At 36.1% G+C, this 24856-nt stretch overlaps 1 protein-coding gene across 3 annotated transcripts in view; it reads left to right on the forward strand.

The window, feature by feature from the left end:
* The window catches only part of SLC25A21 (solute carrier family 25 member 21), a 233069-nt gene that overhangs the window by 122181 nt on the left and 86032 nt on the right, over nucleotides 1-24856 (forward strand). For all 3 annotated transcript variants that reach the window (XM_083863535.1, XM_083863537.1, XM_083863536.1), the window contains exon 2: nucleotides 5913-5961. In XM_083863535.1, coding sequence (XP_083719661.1) covers nucleotides 5913-5961 — 49 coding nt within the window. The remainder of the gene's footprint in view (nucleotides 1-5912; nucleotides 5962-24856) is intronic.

The following is a 24856-nucleotide window of genomic DNA, read 5'->3' on the forward strand; positions in this document are numbered from 1 at the left end:
GTTACCTAACAAGAAATTGAGCACGATCCGCCTCCTCCTGCAGACATGCAAAAGATTTCTTCTAAAATGTGACAGTAGAGCAACAGATCCCCAGCTTCTCCTGGGATCCTCTTGTGATCAGCCAACACATTTTTAAACACAGACATCTTTGTCTACACCAAGGGGAAAATCATGTTCAACAACTTGTTTTATTAACATGTTTTCTAGTGTATTTTCTCCGTGTAGACTAGGTCTCGGAGGAAGAATGACTCATGAATACAGCACTGTTGTTATGGAGTACTTTTTGGAGTAACTTTTTATTTCTCCACATCTTCTAAGGAAAGCATTGATTTGGCTCCTTACCTAAAACATTAATTAATGCTTGTGAGGAGCTCCAGGGTACCATTAGTTAATCCCATAACACATCAATAAATAGAATCATGGGCAAGAGTTAAAATAGGTGTCACTTCCTTAAGTGAAGGCTAACAGGTAGAGTTTCTCAGCAGTCTCTGATGCTCTTGTATAGTTTTTCTTGGAGCCTAGTTGACATGTACTACAGCTGAGTAGGGCACTGTCTGTGACTGCTTCCCTAGGAAAGGAGTGAGCCTTGACTACCCAATGAACTTAGCATTTTGTGGACTTTTCTGAGAGAGGTGTACCCTTACAGAACAGGTAAAAGCTTTCTGTGTCTGTGAAGATGAAGTCAGATATCCAGCTGATAGAAATTAATTAACCTGTGCAGAATTGATTGCATGAATGCTTTTTTCCAGACATTGATTGTTTATGAAATACCGCTGTTAAAATCAGGAAGAGTCCATGCTTCATCTTGTCAAATGAAGTGTTTTAGCCAACAGAAAAGCATATTTAAGAGGAATTTGTCATTGTTTTTATTAGGATACAAAGATCAACACGAGATTCTTTCTGTCAGACTTATATTCTCAGACGGAAAGGCATAGTACACATAAAATATTTATGATCCCTTCATACATTGTAACTATATCTATGTAAAAGCCAAAATAAATATCAACTGTTCCAGCTATTCAATATACAGTGCCTGATGTGTTTATTGCCACATTTTCTATGACCAGTCTCCTGTCTGTTGTGTTTCTCCAGTGACTCTGTTATTCCAGGGAAATGAGTAACACAAGGGGAGGAGGGTGCATAATGGTTTCTACGCTATAGGGGGTTGTCTGAACTAACACCTGGATCATGCTCTACACCTCTTGAATCTATGTTGAATCTGTGTCATCTGTTATGCAGAAAACATATAGAGGGTGAGCTGCTCACCTCTGCCTAATACGTGAACACAGATGCTGTTTATTGAAACAAATCAGTGTCTATCACAGGCACTTCACACTTTTCAGTTCATAGCTTTGAGGGGTAATGAAATGCTGAAGATAAAAAGATAAGTCCTCTCCTAAGGAGAGGACCCCAAATGGTCCTGTTTTTGGACCAAACCCCAAATGGTTCTGGTTTTAGCTGTTTTATTTTGCAATATTTCATTCTTTTTCCTAGATTTTGTTCTTTTTCTTCCTCTGCAGTGAATAGATTAAATATGGAAACCTTTGCAGACATAAGAGCTATGATCCTGTACTGCTGAAATCTCAAGCTTTCACCTTTTGTGGGATTGTTACAATTACAGCACATTTTAAACAGTGTCACAGTATTCTCAAGCCATGTATGATTATTGATACAAGATTTGTGCGAATGATGTAATAGAGCAACAAAGGACAAAGGAACTCAAGATAGCCGCCAGTCACCAAAATGTTTGCATTGAAGAGATGTATGCGAAGATTGCCAGTTTGAAATTTTAAGTGTGAATCTTGTAAAGGGAAATGTAATATAATCCATAATGGAAAACAATTTAAAAACAGAAGATATTAGTTGTAAAAGGGAAAATGCTTTACTGAGGAGGGTCAGTTTGAGGGGTCAGCATTTTCTGTCATTTTATTCCCTCCATGGGCTCAGTTACTGAGCAGAATGTTTCACATAATAGAATTTTGGACTCCCTTCTTGGTTTTTGATATTCCACTTGTGTATGCTCAGAGCATGTCAATGATGACAGGTGGTTATTTCTTCAACACACAGATTTTGATTAGGTCTTGTTTTATGGTTAGTATTTGGTTTTCACAGGGAATGTTTTCCCACCCAGAAGACAACAAATGTTGGACTGACCCAGTAATTGTTCTTTCCTATATTTCCTTTGGGCTCTTGTTCAGCTAGTTGGATCTGAGTTGTTTTAAACATAATTAGGCCATCATAAATCACTCTGGGGTAGTTTGCATGTGACATCACCAAGGAGACCCAATGGGACGATTAGAGTATTTTTTCAGACAATGCATCTGCAACTATTTTAACTACTTTATCATGGAAATAAAGTTTGTAAACAGTAGTCTTTGCAGAGTGACAAGTTAAGATATATTGCACTCTGATAGAGATATTTAGTAAATTAGATTTTCATAGTGCTAATTGAATTTGTCACAAAGCTGATGAACACTAGTTAAAGAAAGAGCAATATATTTTATTTTATTGAGCACATCTCAGAGTGCTTGTAATTTAGTAGGGCCACCACACTTTCTGGGCAGGCTATCAAGTAGGATGTTGTAATGATTTTCATGACTACTATAGTAGATGGAAAAATGTAGCTTGTGTTTGTAGCTGTTCCATTAGTGTCTTGCACAGTGTGCAGTCCTTTGGTGCTCTTCAGAGAGCTGTGTCATAATCCCTGCATCTTTTGAAAAATTTGGTCTGGTGAAATCAAGTAACTATACATCGTTTAAAACCTGGTGTGTAATTATATGATGAGACAAAGGAAAGACTGAGAAAGGCAGATAACCAATAGAATCCTGAAGTTATCAAAACAAAGCTCTTGCCAAGGACCTTGGAATTCATCTGATTCAGTTGCTGGAAAAATGCCTGAATTAAAAATTATCCTACAAGGACCAAGAAAATAGAGCCAAATTCTGGCACTCTGCAGTTTTCTCCCAAAATGGTCATTAATGCTGCAAAAACAGAATGGGGTGAACAACCCTTGGCCTCACGCTTGGCCCCCTACTGTAGGCTCTATCTGCCAAACTAAGATGGAATAGAAGATCAAAAATGGGGAGTGGGGGAGAAGGTTGGAAAAAAAGAGCTTAGAAAAGGAGGGTGGTTGGAAAGGGGAAAAACTCATTGGTTATGCCCCCTGCCAGCACTGAAATACTTGGTTGCAGCTCCACTCACAAAGCACCTGTTGGCAGCTGTTGGAGCAGTTTATAGATTTTGGGACAGTTTCCTTATGTGAAATGTGATATGATCCTATTTTAGTAAAATAGAAGCAATTCTTGGACAGTAATTATAGCAATAAATACACCTGCACAGAAATAACAGTGATGGCTTTTGCTTTCATTGAAAAAATTGCATTATTTTTAATGTATCTCATTACTACTAATATTAATATCCTTTGGCTGATATTACTGATATTGTCTTCCTTTTATCCAAAATTGAAAAAAAAAACCACCAATGTTGCATGGAAAGAAAAGAAAATACAACAAAACAAGGATCATAATTAATAACCTGATACTGTCCTTCAAACTCAGTGGCAGAAAAGCAGGCATCAGGGGCTGTCTGGCAAATTTTATGTTTTTCAATCTTTGTGCATTAGTGTGCAATGATAGAAAATAATGAAAATTGTTTCTGTTAAATTAGAACTCACAGCAAGTATTTTATGTTAGGAACTCCATTTAAACATTTTAACATCTTCGCAAATTTTGATGTAAATACCTGTTAAATACATTGAATGAAAAATTTTAGTATTACAATTTACACCCTCCTTCAGTTACTATCTCCTAAAGTTACTTGTGTTCATGTGCAAAAAGTTTTTCTGTTCTTTCTTGTTGTATAAATAGCTTTGTATTCCTTAGGATAAATATGTAAGAGTTAACAATAACATATATATTCAATATCAAGTAGAAAATAAATTATTATTTTTAAATATTGGTATTTAATATAGGCTGAGCTAAAAGCTCCATTGCATTTATTGGTTATATCTCCTTTGACTATAATGAGAATCCTCCCTCTGCTAATGCTCTGCTTCAGTTTAAAAGGCTTACTTAGTAAGTACCTGTTACTCAGAAGGTTTGCATAAAGTTGAAATAATAGGTAGGTAATGTTTTGAAATTTAATGCTCTCTGATATAAACTTTAAGCCATGTCCCCAGTTTTCCTGATCTCCTTGAAACACTAAACTTATTAGTTCTAAAATAATCAAAATGTGAAACTTTAAGCCTCATTATATTCAATTATGAAAAGTTCCGGTTTCTGATGTTGATTACATACTGCATTGTGTGCCACTCAGGCAGAGCCAGGTTCCTGCATGAAGCTCACCAAGAGGTTTTCTCCATCAAGTCTATCAAAGAATTGGTCCAAAATGCAAATTCCATTAGTTCAATGGGTTTTGTAATTGTGTAACATTTCAAAATGTGATTTTCTCTTTGTGTTAATCTAAATATTTTTCATAGAAAAAATTGTTGAGTAGTCTAGCATGTAACAAACTATTAGAGACTGTTAACTTTAGCAATATCTAAGCTCAGATGTGGTGTGTACCATTAAAAGAAGAGGACAGCATGTGGAACTTAAGACAGTGATATCTGAAATAGGAGAGCACCTAGTGGAACGTAAGTATGTGCTTAGTTTCAGCGGGACTGTATGTTATACATAGAGAAAGGAATTTGCAGATATTTTTACTTGAAGAAGAATCCTTTCCTGAATCACCTGAATCCGAATCACCAAAAGACGCATTCTTTATTACAAAATCTTTGTAATTATTTTTACAATAATCATAAATAAATTAAATAAATGCGGTCAAACATTAATAAGTGTAGTCTTCACAACCTGTTCTTCATGATGTAGCATTAAATGTATTACAGTGGATAAAAAGCATGAGTGGACATTTAAGGGTTCTAATAACCAGGGCACAGAAATTTCAAAGACATTGTAATTATTATCTAGGACATATATGTATGTATTTTCTTGGCATTTCAAAGTCCTGTAAGATTTGTGTAGTAGTTTTTATTGTGTCTGCAGATTGACAGATCTCTAAAATACACTTTTACAGTGGTCCTGATAAATACATCTTTTTACTGTTCCTTTGCTCTTTGGAATGAGCCTCATATGCCAAATGGGAAGTAGAGTAGGCAAACCTAAAGGTTTAACTAGAAAGTCCTCCCTGGATTATGTATGGGCTTTTCATCAGGTGTCAGGTGAGTGGAAAAATAATAGAGCCAGCTATGAAGGTTGGTGTTGACAGGTGCATTTGGGACCTTCCAGATCTCTTTTACCTTGGCATTGGCCACTTGAGATTCACACTCTCTTCAGGGACCTGGGTAGTCCCCATCATCTAATGATGAGCAGTGGGGCAGGAAGAGGGAAAGCCACACGTCAGCATCAGCACAGGGTGAGATAGGACAAAGAAAACTTGAGGCTGCAGCTGAGATAGGAATCAGCTGTTATCTTAACATCAAGTTCATCTTGAGCCACCAGTGCAGTCCTGCAGTGTCTTTAGGAATTATTCTTATACAACAAAGAAGTGAGTGCCAGCCTGAACATCCTTCCTTGTCTCAACAAGACTTAATGTATTTATTTATGATGCCAGTCAAATGTTCCCACTGTTTTTAAGTCAGAAAACTGAGCAAAAACTATTAAATTAATAGTATAGCTAAAATCTTCACTTACCCCACTCTAATGAACAACTAGCACTGCCTACTATTAAAGAGCCCAATTATTTATGCACATTACAGAAGAGCATGTTTAATCTGTGTATGAGTATTGTATCATCAGTGATATGTGTAAGTTTTTACTTTGCTTTTCAAATTTCAAAAAATGTTGGAGTCAACAAAAATTAAAGTACTATATGTACAAATGTTTATTAGGCCTTTCTTTGTTATTCTTTTATAGGTCTTGTAGAAATTTGCCTGATGCATCCCCTTGATGTAGTGAAAACAAGGTAAGATCATGCTTGAACAGGTTTTGTTGACTCTGGAAGATATCCAAATTACAAGCTGTCAAAAAATTAAATCCTAGAACTTCTCCCAGGAAGATAACTTGTGCCTCTAATGACATTTATATTTACTTACCTGTATTTACAGCATTTGACAGATGGAATTTGAGTAGCATGGCACATTTTTGATTAGAGGTCATCTAGAGGTGTTAAATCTGCTTATGACACATATTTTTACTCCTGTAACACAATGCTATGGCATAAAGATGGCTAAAGTTAAATTCACTTAGTATATATTGTATCTGCCATAATGCTTTTATATGTAATTGGGAAATACTATGTTGCCTCCAAAATAATTTTCACAGCTTTTTAATAAAAATAAGGAGATGTTCCATATTCTCTTTTTGAGCTAAATTACTTCATGATTTGATATTTTTAAAATCTTTTTTATCTGTCTTTATTTTTTTTTTCTGAATATTTGTTGTTATTAGAGTATAAGTGATTAAATGACCTCAAAAATTTGCTCGTTAGGGTTTTTTTCTTAATGTTAGTTACGGAAATTAAAATAAGAATAGCTGTGTTTCTAGTTTCTGGAATATTCTTTTATTTTCTATGCTTTTTAGTTTTTTATATAAATTCACAAGTAAGTGTTACTGCACATGAAAAGCAAACCAGAATGGAGAAGCATACTAGTAGAAGGAGAAAACAAGCCATGCCATGTGTGTTATGCGGCGGCAATAATTACCATATCCTGTTCCTGGAGCTCTATCTACGTCACAGACACGTAGGTAGAAAAGTTTCACTAGGAGACTAATCAGCCTCAAACAAATTATGAGGACACAATAAAAAGTAGTTAAAATTAGGAAACGGGTAAGTGTGAAATGTGAGTCCATAAACAGTGGGATTTTTAGAAGAAAGAAAGAAGTATGAAAAAAAGAAAGAACAGTAGCAGTGCAGAAGAAATCAGGTTATGGATCAAAGTAAAACTGAGGGGCTGAGTTAAATAGAAAAAATCTATTAAACAAATTTCTTCATTTGAAGAAACTTCCATTGAGTTAACTCTTCCAATGAGTTAGCTGCAACTCTTTGCACAAGTGGGCAGTGCCCAAGTGATAGTTTTTCTACTTTCTTGATGCAGATGTATTCAGAGATATTGCAGAGATTTTGCACAGATCTCAGCAGATGGTAGTAGTTGAAAATACTTGCATTTTGAAAGCAAATGACAAAACCAAGAATAGAATGTCCTTTGATCTAATCCGTCATTTTCTTCTATGTTCTTAACATCATGCTTCTTCCTTTCATTTTGTAATGGTCCCAATTTACTATGGCAGATTAATTCTTTGATGGCCTTGAAAGTTCAAATGAAACATTGGTTTTAATCCTGAACTTTGGACATAGAATGTTTTCTAATAGTTTTTCATTGTCTTTATTCCTTTCTTGCGATGCCTCTAAGTACTGTTGTGTACTTAATCTTTCCCAACATGGTATTGATAATCCACTGTTTCCTAATCATTTCCAGTTATTACAGTTTTGGTGATTGGTTTAGGGTTTTCTTCCTTTTGGTTTGGTGAAAGGATATATGAAAGCACCATTTGTTGCTTAATTTTTAAGGTGTTTTGAGTTTCCTACCTTTTCTTTTAGATGTGTGTTTGTTGCAGAGTCCTGTGGGCATTTCAAATTATTGTAATCTCATTGATCTAAGTTGCTGTTCTGAAGGAGTTTAGGGAAGATGTCAGAGGCTCACATCTAGTGGATTGGCGGCTTAGTGCTTCATTGATATTTTGTGTATATGTATGGTTTTAATAAAAAATTGGAGAAAATAAAGTTTCTGTCAAAGATTATTTTGAAACCCTGGAAAATAGTTTGGCTCCTTTATGACATTTTGCAATATCTTTTCTGTGTTTAGCAATTTTCTATTATTCTACAGTAACAATGCTAGATTTGTTTATCTGCTCACATCAAGGGAGGAGCAGTATATAAGTACATGCTTATAAACCATAGAGACTCCAAATGCTTAATGAAGTGTTTTTTCCTAAGTGTACATCTGAAAATAATTTTATTTTTTCTCTGCTAGAACACCAAACATCACTACTCTAAGAAATTCCTGTTAGCTACATAGATAAAGATAACTATGATCCATTGTTTTAGCTTTATGAATCTCACTTATTCTTTGAAATTAATTGCAAGACATTTTGGAATAGTTTCTGATGAGATATTATTTTAAAAAGATGTGCTGAATTTTTAATTTTTTTGTAAAACAGTCTCTAATAGCTATTTTATGTATCAGTTACACTTATGATTAACTTAGCCATTAAATAAGGTACTGAACCTCTGTTCTTGTCCTCCTAAATATAGAGTCAGGTAAGTTTTTGTGTGTGGCCATGTAAGAGAAGTGACAGCAGAAGCAAGAGTTTTTCAGTACAGATACAGCCAAGACACAGAAGGTCTGGTTTTTAATTAAGAACTCAAGATGATCTTTCTTTGCTAGAAAGTGAGGGAAGAGAAAACTGTATTAGCCTGGATAAAGAATTGAGACAAATATTTGGAAGAAAGATGGTTTCTCTCACACCACACTAATACCAAATTGTCCTCCAGATCTGTGTTGACTTCATTGTAGGCAGATGAGTTCATGCCAGTGTAGTATTTAGAGGTTTTTTTACTTCCGGACAATGTATTTGAAGAGAGGTGAATGTTATGCCAAATACCATATAAAAGACTTGGAGAAAGTCTAGTTTATTATTTTATCAGTAGAATTATCAGTGTAACCTTTGTCCTAACAATTTAAACAAATGGACTGGCTTTTGGTCTTATGTGTGATCCCAAACATCAGCATTGCTTAACATGAGGCAAATAATTCATCCTAGAAACTGTGGAGGAATTTTTTGTGTAGTCAGGATGAAGATTTTAAATTTTGCTACTCTTTCTGAAAAATTCCAAACCAACATTATGAATCTACAGGCCCAAATCTAAAAAATAATTCAGGATCTAAATCTAGGTTTGGAATCTGCATTACAGACCTATTTCTAGTTAGCAACTGTTCTGCGGATTTGTGTGTGTGTTTATCCATTCTGTTCCTTTGTTCCAATTCTGTCATTTTGGTCTTATTAAAAAAGTTCAACTTACTACATGTGTTTCCGATCTCATTCCATCTGTTATTTTGCAAGACCTACTTCCTTTATATCATTAATTCCTCTTTGATTTTTGGTCTCTTTTGCTTGAATGGGCAGAGGTGGAGCTTGTTTCTGAAAAACATTGGTAAAGGAAGAGTTCATTGTCCTTATACAGTGTTACCATTTCCAAGTGACCATAGTTCACTTGGTTTGCATCAGGCCATGTTAAGTTCCTGGTACTTGATGCAAACTGCCCTAGTTAGATTCGTAACAGTTTTAAGCAGAAAATAGTCTTCCTGTCCTGGGAAAATTATCAGGATACCAAAATATTCTGTATTGGAATGAACAGTTGAACTCTCAGAAGACCTAGAAAAACAATGAGTTATGGCCAATGAAACTTTGTGTAATTAATTTTGGATTTTGGAAGTTTTCACTTCCTTTTTTCCTTTCTTTCTTTTCAATGACTTTTAAGTAATTTTGAACTAGAAAAACAGAAGGTTTTGTTTGAAAATGTAGAGAACAACATCCATTGTCATCTAGAAGAAGTGTATAAAAATATATTGAAACTGATAGTTTCTTGAGAAATGTTTTTTTCATTTTGAAGAAATAGAACCGAGTAAAAATAATCCCTCACCAACTCAGCTTAATGTCCTTGTTTCATCCAAATGTCAAGGCTTTTCTCTGGGATTAGATTTCTTTCAATTATCAGTGGTCCTTGGCACAATTTTTCACAGGGCTTGTGTGCAGCTTATACTCTGGTTTTGGCATTTGAATTTCAGTATTGAAATACTTTGGATATTTATGTACAGATCCAACTTTTTTGTAATGAGGACTTTACAGTTCATAGTAATTTGGATGTGGATGTGATCCAGTGGTCTGTAATTTGCCCTTCTTTTTCCTTCTATGTACAATCTGTTAGGAATTAATAAGGGCACATGGGCTAATAATTCCTGCTAGATATACTAAATCCTTCCCTGAATTAAATAACGGTGTTGATGTACACTGTTAAACAGATGCTCTGACTTGCAGTGCTGGTCAAAGTGATTTCTGTTCCTATGTGCTTTTATTTCTTGTTATTCATAGGGGTACCACATGTATATTTTGTAAAGAGTGTCAAGATCCTTTGGGATAAAAGGAGCTGTGTAAGTGTGGCTTCATCATCTCCTCGTGTGATACTCATGTGGTATTTGTGATCAAACACCAGAACTGCTTTACGATACCCCTATTTCAAATCAATGTAGATTTTTGGAAGATCTATAACCTATATCCTTTTCTTGATTTTAAAATAATTCTATCCCTTCTTTGATAAAAACTGAATTTCTGCATCATCAAATGAAACTACTACAGATCTCTCAAACTCTAATTTTGATTACACATTCTGCCATCTACTCCTGAGTTTTTTAGGTGGTTTTTTAGACTGAAATACCCTAAAATCATAATTTCCATTTGACATCATAGCATGATGATAGCATGCTTTGGGTTACATGTTATCTGTGCCATTTCAGTGGATTTACTAAAACTTCCCTTGAGTCATTTGAGAGCTGTAACAACCTAGAATTTATAACCCCTGCAATATAAACCACATTCAGCTCAAGACAGAAAAATAATTTCTATTTACCTATTAAGGAATGCTTTCCTTGTTTGTGAGGTTTTTAGGGGAATAATATGAAATAAAAGACAACTCCAGATGCCTAAATAGTTACATACTTCAGGAGTGCACCAGAAGGAAGTGAAATGGCTCTATGTGCAGGGAGCAAGTGGCGAGACAATCACAGGGGAATTGAGAGAACAATAGTAGATAGGATAAGCTTTTTAGATAAGGAAGCAAGTGGGCAGTCTACCAGAGAGAGCAAAAGAAAAAATACCAGGGCAAGAAGGAATATCTGATGGTTTTGTTGTATAACTTCTTGTCAGATAGATACAGGAGGGATGTTTTGGGTTTCTAGAAGGCTGGTGGACCAGCTGACCTGGAGTGGCCCTAGTTCTCTTCAAGATGCAGTATTTAATTTTTTTTTGAGATTTTTGGTTTGGTGCATCTTCCCATTAGAGTGTGGTGCCAATGACGCCAAGGTCGCAGGTTTGATCCCGTATGGGCCATTCACTTAAGAGTAGGACTTGATGATCCCTGGATCCCTTCCAGCTCAGACAATTCTATCACTCTGTGAGAAAGTCTTTTATATTCCTCAAGTACAACTCTGTCTAGGTGAACCCTTACAGATGATTCCTTGAGCAGCTGGTTTGGGGAGTAAATGGTAGTCATGCTAGAAGACATATTGAATATTATCCATCCTGCTAGTGACAATCCTATGGACATTTGCAAGATATATCATTTGTTGTCTTAACAATTTTTTGCTTGTTATTTTATTTTTCCTCCAGTTTGGACAATGAGCTAGAACAGTTTGTTTCAGGTCCCTTTACTGCATATTTTGTTTTCATTCTAATGACATAGCACAATATCCTTTCTGTGTCTGGATTTCTAGTGCTTACAAAGTTCATATAAACGTTACTGGCAACTACATGGGCAGATCTTCGTAATTGTTAAGAGCCTGAGGGTTTCTCTTCTATAATCTGCATCTATATATTTATATTTGCATCTAAATATTATATATTTGCTTTAAAAAAGTAAATGTATGTAGACATACTTGACTGTACTGGAACAGCATATTCCTTGGTAGAGGAAGTGAAGTTTCTTTATATTTAAGTTCTCTAGCACTGGAAAAACCTGCAGTTGATTAGTTGTGTCTGCATGATGCAGTTGCAAAAAACTGGTGTGGATTGTGTTTTGTGATTTCGCAGGCTGTACATTCTGCACTCACAGTTTAAATCCAAGAAAGCTCTGAAAATTTTTTCTTCCATTTGTTATTGTCTTAATTTTATGAAAATGCTTCCTTTTGTAATATGAGGCTACAAATAACCCTCCTCTAGGCAGAACACGAAAACGTGATGGAAGAGCTCTAAAACTGTTACCATGAAGAATCATAGCATGCCTTAGAGTTATGAGAGAATAATTCTTTGTAATAAGTCATTACACTGCCCAATGGGAAAAGGAAAAAAAATGAAGAGAACCTAGGACTAAATACCCTCTAAAATATACTCACTGTACTGTTGTCTGTTTCTCTATTTAGAAACTACTGAAGAAGTTAAAGACAGTATAGAAGCAGTTGAATTTTCTTTGTACTGCCTCAAGATGTCTACAGATAAACAGGATATTTACATGAATCAGAAGCCATGACTAAATTATCATGACAAAAATGAAATTCAGTTTGAAGCATTTTGGATATGTGGGTAAGCTGACAGATCTGGAAAAGTACAGCCATGTTTGTACAGAAAACACCCTGTAGTATTATAGTGTGTTGTATTAAATACAATAGATGTGTTTAATTATTTTATTTTTTTCGATTCCCACAGTCTCAGGACATGCTATTGTATTGCTGTCAAAAAAGAAATTACTGTAACTTATGCTAATGTACCTTTTTGAGTCATATAAATTGTCTCAATGCCCCTTACACTCTTAACAGTGAGACAGAAATAACATTAGAAGTCTTGGTGCTCAGTGCAATAGGAAGAATCTTGTACACCACTTATAAATCTGGTTTATTTATTTTGGATATAGGACATCCATTCAACTATTCATCTGCTATTTCTTGGCAATAGGGAATGGTATCAGAACTGCAGGATAGCATTTTATCCAGAGCTGTACTGTTTAGACCACTGCTGTAGAACCAGCACTTAAAATCACAGCCCGTTCCCAAATCAGGTGTTACAGCCTGTGTCTATCATATTCTGCCACTGTTGTACTAGCACTCAGAAATCTCCACCCCAGCGCTGAGTTCAGCTTCCTCTCACTTTCCCTCACTCTCTTCTCTCTCCTTGCCTCTGCCTGTTGCTTGGTCCCAAACCATACCTTTTGTCCAGTCTATTTTAAAATGTGCTCGGTGACAAGTTCCCTCTAATTCCCTCGGAATGCTCCTGCATAGCCTACTGCTTCTCACAGCCCGTAGGTATTTCTAATGTTCCAGTATTTCCATTACATAGTCCCTAACAACTACCTACAAACCCTTTACTGTATATTGTTCCACTTTCCCTTCATTTATTCCCTTTAGACATAGTAGATTAATGGCATGGCCCCATTTTCTTTTTCCCAAGCCTAAATTAGTGTGAGATAATCAAAGAAGTTCTTTAAATAATCTTTTTCTCTCTATTAATACTGTATTTAAAGTAAAATCAGTCAAAAGAAATCATGAGGGATAGAGTGGAATGAGAGCAAGAGCTGAAACGAGAAAATGAAGGACTAGGAGGTGAGAAAGTACATGGGATTCTATTTACAAGAAAAATACATGCTGAAAATAAGTATTTAAGATGGGAATTGGGGAGTGAAAATGAACAGATGTTAGCACAGTTACTTTGTCTGGAGACAAAAAAAAATGGGATAGCTAAAAATGTGTGTATTGTAAAGAAAGATTTTAAATAAGGATGAAGCAGCTGGGAAAGGTTACTTAGACTATGAGTTGGAGACATCTATGCTGTACATAAGATTTTTTAAAACAATCTAACAAAGCAGCTGGGTGAGTTATTAACAGATGTTAATGATTGTTCAGTGGTATAAAACATTAAGATCACATTCAGGGGTAGACCGTAGTCATGTCTGATTTCTCCATGGACAAAACTTTTGCATTAGACCGTTGTCATGCCTGATTTCTAACCATGGTTGGAACATGCCTAAAATAATTCAAGCAAGGAGAAGAAAGAAAGAAAGAAAGAAAGAAAGAAAGAAAGAAAGAAAGAAAGAAAGAAAGAAAGAAAGAAAGAAAGAAAGAAAGAAAGAAAGAAAGAAAGAAAGAAAGAAAGAAAGAAAGAAAGAAAAAGAACTGCCTGTGTTTACTTTATTGGTTTTTTGTTAATCTACTGTAATGAGTGGGAGAGAGTTCAAGTATGGAAAATCAGTGTTTAATGATTTCATTTACAATAAAAAGAAAGTAAATCTTCTCCTCTTTTCTTTTTTCTTACTCGTACTTGAGCTAGATTTTCAAAGCTATGGATACAAGAGGATAAGGCTGTATGTGTTGGAAGCACAATGTAACTGTAGCAATGCCAATAATTCTCTCAGAGAAGTTGGCCCTTAATGCTGTATTTAAGTATGTCCCGAAAATAACTGCATTAGGCCAGCAAGTGCCAAGTAAATCTATAAATAAATAAAAGGAGAGATAATATCTTTATGAACTGTGCTTTCTGTATGTTTTTACGAACAGATGCATCAGTGTGTATTCTAGGTCTAGAGGGGGTTTTGAGAAACAAGAGTCTTCATGTTGAGTGGGATGTAAGTAAAATACCATCTCCAAAATAATCTTGGCACAATAGAGATGTCTTTTGAACTTATTTCTCAAGAGAGTAAAAAGAAACAACAAAAAGCTAAGGAAATATTTGCAAGTTTTTAGCTGCTGAGATGTTGTAGTAAGCTGATGACTCCCTGGTGAGAAGGCAGTGGGTTAGATTGTGCTTTTACAACCCGAGTTGAGCCAGGGGCAGACCTCAATGGCACCAGCTGAAGAGCAGCATATAGAAGGGGTTGTGCCTCGGAGGTGCTGTGATCCTCCCAATCTTCTCATATCTCCATAATGGATTATTGATCCATAGCAGTACTAATTTTTTGTAACTACAAAAGTATGGTGATTTCTTGTACCTTTTTATCCATTTCCCTAAATCTAGAGCAGAGGTAGAACAGTAGCTGTGTGCCCCCTGTGCCATGGCTGCCATTATGGGCCTGCAGCAGAGTGGTGAGAAGGGGCTGTGGGTGCCCAGGTGGACATGGTGGAGTGCAGGGTCTGTAACGGAGGGAGAAGTATTTCCAAGTGCTATGTGTGCTACTGTCCAGAGAAGTGGATGCCATCCAGATGTGGCAACTTAGATCAAGATGTTTTCTCCAGGAGGAATGTTGGATACTTCTTTCTTTAGCACATTAGTCAGCTGAATCAGTTCAATGCAAGAATCAGCCAAGTGCCAGGGACAGTGCAAGGAGTGACGTAGGAGAACCTTTAGATAAAAGAAGTGAAGGAAGGCATATTTCATTTAAAAACATGGTTCCACAACATTTTCAGCTCAATTCTTTGGGAACTATGTTCCCTTGACACATACACTACCAGTCTTTGCCCCCTTGACACAAACTGCATTTCAGGGAGCTATCAATGGAAGACTTATCAATTAATTGTTGTCTGGCTGGGTTTCTTTTTTACCAGCTTGGTTTTCTGAATTAATTCTCCACACAATTATGTATCAGGAAATATGAAGACAAAGAAAGGAGCAACCCAGACCCAGATCATAAGTGGCAACTCCCAAACTGTATGCTAAGTTATGCATGAAAGGCATGTGTGTACATGCTGTCATTAGAGTATGCTGTTACACTTAATCTGGTGAAAGGGTGGTTTTACACTAAAGGAGTTAGGCCTGCTCCTGGTTCCTTGACACCCAACACCCTTCTAGTTTTTCTAGTTGGTCCCACCATTTCCCATATGCCAAATATAGCAGTAGCAAAACTGCAGGCAAAATTGATTTGGCCTGATGGTGTGTCAGAAAACAAAGCTATTGAAAAGTATTTGTTTTCAAGAGGCTGCAGACTATTGGATCAGCTATCTTGTAATGCAAAACTGCATCCTAGTCGTAGATATATAGGTATTTATTTACTATGTGTCAAAGTTATATATGAACTTTTTATTTTATGATTGCCATTTTTTCTATCTTGTCTGACACAACAATCTTCATAGTGTTATTTCTTCTCTTAGAAAATGAATTTCAGTTAGTTATGGAAAAAAATGTTCTTTTGTAGCTGTAAGTTGAGTTCCATCACAAGGGAAATAAAAATAATGCAAGGATGTTATGTTACCTTCACAGGAGAATAGAATAATGCAACAATGTTATGTAAGTAAAAAATCTTTCCTAATTCAATCACCTGAAAGGTGAATTTTTAAATGAATGGCAATATATCCTTTTCCTTTTCAGATACATTGTTTTTCTTGCCAAATTGTTGTATTATCTGAACAACTTGACATATCTAAGAAGTAAAACAGATAACAGTTCCATTATTAAACAGATAAGGCATTGTAACAGTATATATGTCTTAGGAAATTTAGGAATATGCTGAAATTTAGTATTCAACTTTACAAGACAGGAAGTTCCAGTTTTGTTGTTCATTGTTGCTAAAAAGACAAGATATGCTTGTCTCCCTCATGTCAACAGTGCTCCTCATTACAGAACCTTGTAGTTTGCCATAAGCCTATAGAACACAACATCCTAGGAGAAGAGACTAATTGGTACAGTTTCTCAGGAATTTGTGAACTATATCAGCTCACTAGAAGGGTTGAGTGAGCATCAGAACTATCACAGAGAAAGCAGTAGGACCACTGAGTGAAAACATAGTAGGAAACAGGGAGAACAAATTAAGAGGTAAATCTCCCTGTTGTGTTTCAGGTGAACTCTTACAGCAGTTCAATTGATTGTGGTAGATCACAAGTCAGAACCATCAAACCATTAAAATCATGGGTATATTAGTTCCTGTTCTTCAAAGTACTCATTTATCAGCTCTGCAGTACTTAATTCAAATGTCTTAATACTTGGCCAAATTTGAATGAATAAAGGATTCCTGAAGCTCCCTGTTAAGAAAATTGCACACTATTGCAGACGTTTCTTGCTGCTATTACTATGAAAAATGATTGCACATTACAAAGAGGTGTTGACTTTAGTGTGAAATATGTAATTAGGGTTGAAATTTCATATTACAGTTTTAGCAGATATATTAATTAATGGCTACTAAAAAGAGTCTCATATTCCCTTATGTCAGCCTTGCACTTATCAGATTCAGCTCTCTAACTTGGCCAAAAACTAATTCAACAATAAAATGAAGAAAATTCGAAAAACAAACAAATAAGCAAGCAAACAAAACTGCCCAGCAAAAAGTGTAGTTAGAGAGGGAGGAATATGGAAGGGAGTAAACCGAGCCTCTCTCCAAGCAGATGTGTGTTTTTTTCAGTTAATTCTGATGAAAAGTGTGAAAAAAATGGAACATGAAGATTTGTGCTCTAGGTAGGAAGTCAACCTGTATAAAGAAATAATTACAGTGTATAAGTGTATGAATACAGTCTATGAATAAGTATGCGGAACTTATTTCCATAGTTGGATGGAGAGAGCAAGGATATAATTAACAAGAAGCCTGAGGTCCAGAATCATGACATTTGGAAAAACAGAGGGTATATGTTTGTCATCTTGCTGTATGCTGACCTGATGATCCTCTATAGACTGTTGGCAAAGACTAGATATTAGGACAGATGCCCTTCTGATCCTTTGTCTTCTGATACATAATAATAGGTACTATGGAGGCAAAAAGCCTCCTATCTTTATAATAGTCACTTTCTTAGGACAAATGACCTATGAAGACATATATGACAGAGTTGCCTGTGATAATTAGGGCTGAATTCACCAACTCAGACACTTTCAATCCACTATTTCGATGAATCAGCAGAAAAGTAATAAAAGAATGATGATGACTGTATCATGCTCATATGCATTCTGGGTACCATGAAAAACATCTCATCCATTAGAAACAACGTGAAATCCCAGAGAACATCACATTTGTGGAACAAGATTAATAGTTTACATAGATTCAGCTGATTCTGCTACATGAAACCTTTCCTTGAACAGCCAAACCAAACTTTGAGATCAATTAGATGCACTAGTGATGCCCTTTCCACTTACTTTTCAATCTTTGAATAAATTTATACAGCAGAAGCATTTAGAGCAGTTGAATAAGAAGAGCAAGGTCTTATTGTTGTCTTTTTATGCTATTCTAACAGCTCATTGAGGGAGATTTTGGCACTGGAAAATTTTCATAATGAATCAGAAGTCCTTAGGTGGTATATGGTGTAGAGGTGGATTAATGACTCTGCTTCACCTGTTCCTCACAAACTCTTACATGGAAGTAGGTAATTCTGGAAAGAAATCAATGGTCAGAATGTCTTTTACAATCCAGCTTTTTGTGGCTGCCAGTACAGACCCTTGTGACTAATAGGAATTCTGCACCAATTAGAACAGAGTTGTTATGTATGCTGGGGCTACAACAGTTCCAGTACTCTTGGCTAGCCTGAGTGCAGTGGAAATACGTGTAGCAGCTTTGAAAAGCTTGGCCCACAGTTCTTCCTCCCTTTTAACCACATAGCTTAAGAATAATGTAAATTTGAGTCTTGGGTGACAAATCATAAAGCTATGATTATAAATGTTATAGCATGAGGCTAATTCACAGATGCTCTTGGAAGACATAATTTATGCAGTTGCACCAAATTTGGACTGATGTGTACAATGTGATTCAGAAGCCTTTGGAAAGAGGTTGTTTTCCTATATGAAGAAAAGTTAGCTTCTGAACACAGATATCTTGAATACTGGTGTTTGAATACTTCCATATTTGAAAAATAAACAAGGATTTTTTTCCAGAGCATAATAAAACTTACAATAAACAGAAATTTGGTCACCTAAAGTTTTGATGAGACATATTTCAGAAAACAGAGACAAATATATTAGAAGAAGATGTCTTTTGAAGATACATGAGTCATAATTTGCAGTAAATTTTCAGATTTCAAAATGATGAAGCTACTGCTTTGGAAGCTAGTGGTAAACTGCAGAAGTGATACAGATGAAAATGTTGTGACTTTTCATGAAATGCAGTTTGAAGACTTGTATTTTATGTTACTTCCATTAAAACTAAGGCTGTGAGGAAAAATACCTAGGGACAGTTCATTTTGTTCCTTCTGCTACAAAGTGTTAACTTGAGGCAACATGGTGTTGGTCATGTGGCTAAAAGTAATTTACCCTTGATTACAGTATTGTTAAATCTATTCCACAAAGTCAGAATAACCAGTTAAGTAAACCCAATATTGGTGAATACTTCGGCATGACATGAAGATTTTGAAAGGTCAGAGTGATATCTGTCTGTGACTTTAAATAAATGATGAAATATGCAACTTTTCTAAAAGGCAATCAAATTTTTCACTTTCCCTCAAGCACTGCCACAAGACTGTGTAGCACCCTTCATACTCCACGGGACATTGAAATGGGGCTGAAATATTTTAGATGCTCTGTTCTGGACACATGCATGGGCTTGAATTAGTGACAGAATATTTAAACCAGGTTTTGTTAGAAATTTAATTTTGATGACTCTAAACTTTCATATTCATTGGAATTTCCTTCTAAATTAACAATTGATTTTTAAAATGAATTTTCCCCAAGCAATCCACGTTATCAACCTGTAATTTTTCTTTGACTTTATTTAACAGTGAAGGTGCTGTAAATGCATCTTCACTGTGTGGGTAATACCCGTAAAAAGGATCTGTAGGAATTGTCGAAGGTGCTTATCTTGCTCTGTTTCTCAGGTATGGTCCTAATGTGGCTTAGCTCTCACTCAGGGACTTCTGACATGAGTTAGACACATATTTATGTGCTGGAGGTATCAAAGTCAAAGAATGTTTCATTGCAAGTTGTGCAATGGGCACATAATCAAATGTAAAGTTTTGAATAATTTCAGCATGGTTGCATGTCTGCAATATTTATCTTACAATATGGGCTTATCTTAGAAGAAGTACGAAAAAAAGTGGGCAGAGATTAATCTAACTACTATTATTTTTCTGTCTATGTCTTTTGTCATTGTGTGTTTTCTAGTATTAAAATTTATATATTTGGTAGTTTTCCCTTCTACACCAGTGTACTTTAGTACTTTTTGCTAAACAAGTTATATACAAGTACTTAGGAGCAGACAATTTAATTGCACTTTCTGTTGTTAAAAATACTTCTGTAATGGAAAAGAGTTGTATTGACATTTTAATATGCTGTCACTTTAAGATACTACATGAAGTGTGAACAGAGCGCAGGCCCTTTTAACAGGTGTCTCTAATTGTTAGTTTGTTTCTTAGAAATACCTATAATATAAACTTTGGTGGAACATGTAGATCCAAGGTGTTTGGATTTTGCAACATCCTAACCATGCTTTCCTTTGGTTGCTGGTGAAAGCAAATTGGGTTGTGTAATTGACTTTTTTTGTGAATAAAGCTTTTATGTTTGCTTTAAGTTTAAACTCCATCTTTTTCTTGTTATTTTTTTTCCCTTAGGAGCGATTGCAACAAGGGCTTTTAGGCGGGGGAAAAAAAAAAGTTCAATGTATTCATTTATTTTAGCAAATAAGAAGTTTCTATTACTTTCAGATTTTGCCAGTCTACAACTGCAGAAATAATCATTAAAAAAGGGTGAAAGCCAGATCAACTACATTTTTAAAGAGTGTATTTTCATTAGATCTTCCAAGTGCCTGTTATGTTCAAAGGGAGCTCAAGATTGTCTTGTTCACAGAATACTTGAAAAACCCCTTAAAAGAAACAGATCTATCCAGGAAAATGTCTGGCTTGTTGTACGAAGTGTGCTTACTTTAAAAAATGGCAGAAGAAGAGCATCAACATGCATACAGTTTTTTCAAATTTTCAGTGAAAACTACTCCCTAAGAAACTACTGGAAAAGAAACTACTCCCCGAGAAACTACTGGGCAGGAAACTACTCCCCAGGATACTACTCCCCAAGAAACTACTTCCCAAGAAACTATTCCCCTCTCCCAAATAGTAGTTACTATTAGTTCCAGAAGTTGATACAAAAATGTCTTTAAACAAACAAAAATCCAAAAACAAACAAACAAAAAAACCCAGAATCCAAACCTGGTGACAAAAGTAAATACTGAATTTTGAAAAATAAAAAAGCATCAGTTTTGTTACATAGGAAATGAGTTATGAACATTCATCTTCTACAGAGTTTATCTAGTTAACAAAGTTTTTTTATAAACAGTTATTCTTTTCCAAATTGGCAGGAAGATAAGCTACAAAAGTTCTTCAACAATATATACTTAAGATTTAGTGAACATTCCAAGATCAAATGTTTCACTAATTTTTAAGATACATTTAGATTGATTGTAGAATATTATGCAAGTCTATTTATTAGTTAAGCTGTAGTTAAAGTAAAGGAATTCTGATCAATTTGCTAAGAATTGACTCCAGCTGTGCTGGTTTCCGTCATGTACTTAAACAGAAGCTCACCATAGTTTGATCTACTTGTCCTCATTTTCATGGTCACTGAAGTAAAAGTATGATGGACTCAGCAGCAGCCATGTGTTCCTTGAGTATTCAGGTGCTAATCCAGAGACTCAATTAAAAACTTCAAAGCCATTAGGGAAATATTCCTGTGAATTTAACATAACTTACTATGTGTATTAATTACATATTTAAATATCTCTGAAGAAATCATGTAATAAATTCTTAATTTCAAGATAAAGTTGAAAGAGGGAACACTGATCTGGAATAGACAATAACTTCACCATCATAGCACATAGCTATGAAGTGAGAGAATGGGTTCCAACTCCTCCTTCCTGAATCAGATGTCAGACTTGGACTTGACTTTCCCAAAACCTTCACAGATGCCTTGACCTCTGAGTCTCTCTGGCATAATCCTTTATTCAAAGCTCAGAAATTGTTCTAGGCAAAACTAAAATATGAGCTCCAAATAAGTTCATTCCTTCAGCATATGCACGTGGTTCAGCTACAAACTGCACTGCAAAAAAGCAAGAACTGATTTTGTCTCTGCCAGATCCTATTGTGAATACTGTAGCCACTAATACCCTGCCTCTCATTTCTTCAATAACTACAACTCCTTTTAATCAAAATAGCTAGATAGAAGCACATTTTTGCTCCTCACAGGAATAAAAAATAAAACCATGTTTCTAATGAATCCATTCTTAACATGATTGCTGTATGTGAATCTATGCTCCAGGTGCAGTGTCATGCATACTCCAGATACAGAATTTCTTTATTTTTTGGCACTGTCCATATTGTATTCCTGAACCTCCTGTCTGTGTGGCAAGTGTGTAATATGTCCACATGACAGAAATTGAGCTGACACTGCAACTGTGGCCCTCAAGAGTAATTCCAAACTAGTATTCTTGAGTCTTTTACCTGGATCTCATTTTAATTGAACTGTAAGGAAAAAGAAATCTGAAGGTTTGAAAATATGCTTATAACACCAATTGTGCTGGGTTTGGCTGGGGTAATTTTCTTCACAGTGGCTGGTATGGGTCTGTGCTCTGTATTTGTGCTGAACACAAAGTTGATAATAGAGAGATGGTTTTGTTATTGCTGGGCAGCTCTTACGTGGAGTCCAGGCCTTTTCTGCTTCTTTTACTGCCATGGTGACAAGGATGCTTGGGGTACATGGGAGGCTGGGAAGAGACGCAGCCAGGGAAGATGGCCCCAACTGACCAAAGGGATATTCCAGACCATGCTCAGTATATAAAGTGATGGGGAAAAGGAGGGAGAGGAATTATTTGGAGTGATGGTGTTTGTCTACGCAAGACACCATTATGTGTGATGGGGCCCTGCTCTCCTGGAGATGGCTGAACATCTGCCTGCCATGGGAAGGAGTTGAATCTATTCCTTGCTTTGCTTTGCTTGTGTGTGTGATGTTTGCTTTCCCTATTAAACTGTCTGTATCTCGTGAATTTTCAAGCTTTTATCCTTTTGATTCTCTCCCTGGTCCCACTGGTGGGGAAGTGAGAAAGTGGCTGTGTGGGGTTTGGTTGCTGCCTGAGGTGAAACCGATCTAATAAAGTCTTCTGGTCAAAGATACTGACTATATTTCACAGATAAAATAGTAATTAAAGTAATTATCTTTGGAAAACCAATCCATTTAAATCCTGACTCATGTTTCACAGTCCCTTCACTTTATCTTCCTCTGGTCTTGCCATTTGTGTAAAATCTAATACCAGATTTGTCTTTCTCTTTCCAGGTGATAAATCCTATTGTCTCAAACTAAAATTAAAAAAAAAAAAAAAAATGAAACCAAAAACTGACCCAACAAAACAAACCAACAAAACCCCCACCAAAATAACAGCCAAGAAATTAAACAAAGACCCTAAAGTAAAAAATACTTTTTTTAAAATTGTGCTTTGCATGTAGAACTAAATTTTCTGACCTGTGATCCAAAATGTATTGCAAACTTGTGGTCTCTTTGGATCAAGAATAAACAGTAAGTAATTTTTGTACACTCAGTAGTGGCTTGCACTTTCTCATGAAGTTACTTTGAAGTTTTTTTTCCTTGCATTTAATTAAGTCTCCAGACATTGCACATGAAAGCTACAGTGTTACAGTACCTGAGCATTTTAATATGAATTCTAAATATGACTTTATTATTGTGTCTTTTATTCTGCTGCACTTTGGAGTCTTTTGAAAGAATGGCAGAGAAGGAACAAGTGGAATGGCATTGCAGAAATGGTCAAGGTATAGGTGAACCCATTTCAGTGTTTCACTATAGTGGTATGAAGTTGTCCCACATATTGCTGTGAAACGTTTTGGATGTGAGCTTCAACAGATTTATTGGGCCATAGGTAAGATTCTTCTTTCTTTCTTGTCCTCTATCTCTCACCTCACTCACTCTCCCTTTCCTTCCACTAGGCTCCTGAATTTACAAAGGCTAAAATTTAACCCAGGGTGGTTTCAGTCCAGAGTGGAGGACACAGCACAGTGTGGTGCTGAGTGTGCAGACCCTCTTCTTTTCCTGGGCACAGATCTCCTTCCACAGCTCATCCCCTTGTTCCCTACTGTCCCTAGACTCCTGCCTCTTCTTGTCCTGCTTAGAATCTCTCTTTACTTTAGCACAATCTCACTACAGATTCCTTTCTCAGGACCTGTGGCCTGTACAAGTCCGCTCTTCCCTGATATTCTTTGGGAGGGAGGAGGGCCACTAGGAGTAGACATGTAAAGTCAGCTCAGCTCTGAAAAGGAGAACAGTGGGGAAATGTTGGGATGGTCAGAAGCAAAACACAAAGGGGCCAAGCCATCTGCAGAGTGGACCCACAAAATTAAGAAAAAGTATTTTCTCCTGATTGCAGCTGGATGCCTCTGACATTACTTTTTAATCAACTTAGCACTCTTGTTTTTAGTATTTAACGATCTAAATTTCAGTAGTTTCATGTTTCATGGGTGCTTGTCAGAGATTAAGCAAAGTACACTTGGCATGTAAGTATGCTGCATTTTTTCATCAAGCATTTTTTAATTTAGTCTCTCTTTTCCACAACCTTAGATTTTCTCCACAAACCTAGGGGGTTTTTTTCCACAATCATAACTTGTGAACAAGTCCAGTGATTATAAATTAAGAAAATGATTTTATTGTAATGTTTGTTCATTACATGTTTGCTCAAGACATTGAGAGGCTGATTCTGCCATCTTTCTTCTGTGAACTTTCTTCTGTGTCTTCCCCTTATCCTAGACTTCCTCCTCCTTTCCTTGTCATCCTCCAGTCTGGATTACTTCCCAATTCCAAAGAGCACAACCCACCCCAGGCATTGCAGTCTTGTGGACAAAAAGAGCAGAGCAAAGGGGAAACCTATCCAAACTTCATCATTGCTGCTCCTGTGGTAACATCCACAAAGTATTGGCACACCTCCAGGTATGCTGTACCCTGAGGATATGAGGTTGTGGGAGTCTGGGGACATGTGATGATAGTCAAATATAAGTGACATACTCACTACTTTGAGAAGTTTGTTGTACTTTCATGTGAAATACCCCTGCTACTGTTGAAAATGCAAAGAGCCAACTAAGAAAACAGACCATTGACAAATGTACACCCCTTCTTTTAGGGCAGTTGCTTGAGCCTTGGGAGTGTATCAAAGATAGACAGCTTCATTTATAGTCTAGGGAAAGAGTGGAACAACTATGCAGGACAGGTACTTC

Source organism: Zosterops lateralis (genome assembly GCF_965231275.1).
Source record: "Zosterops lateralis genome assembly, chromosome: 6".
Taxonomy (NCBI): domain Eukaryota; kingdom Metazoa; phylum Chordata; class Aves; order Passeriformes; family Zosteropidae; genus Zosterops; species Zosterops lateralis.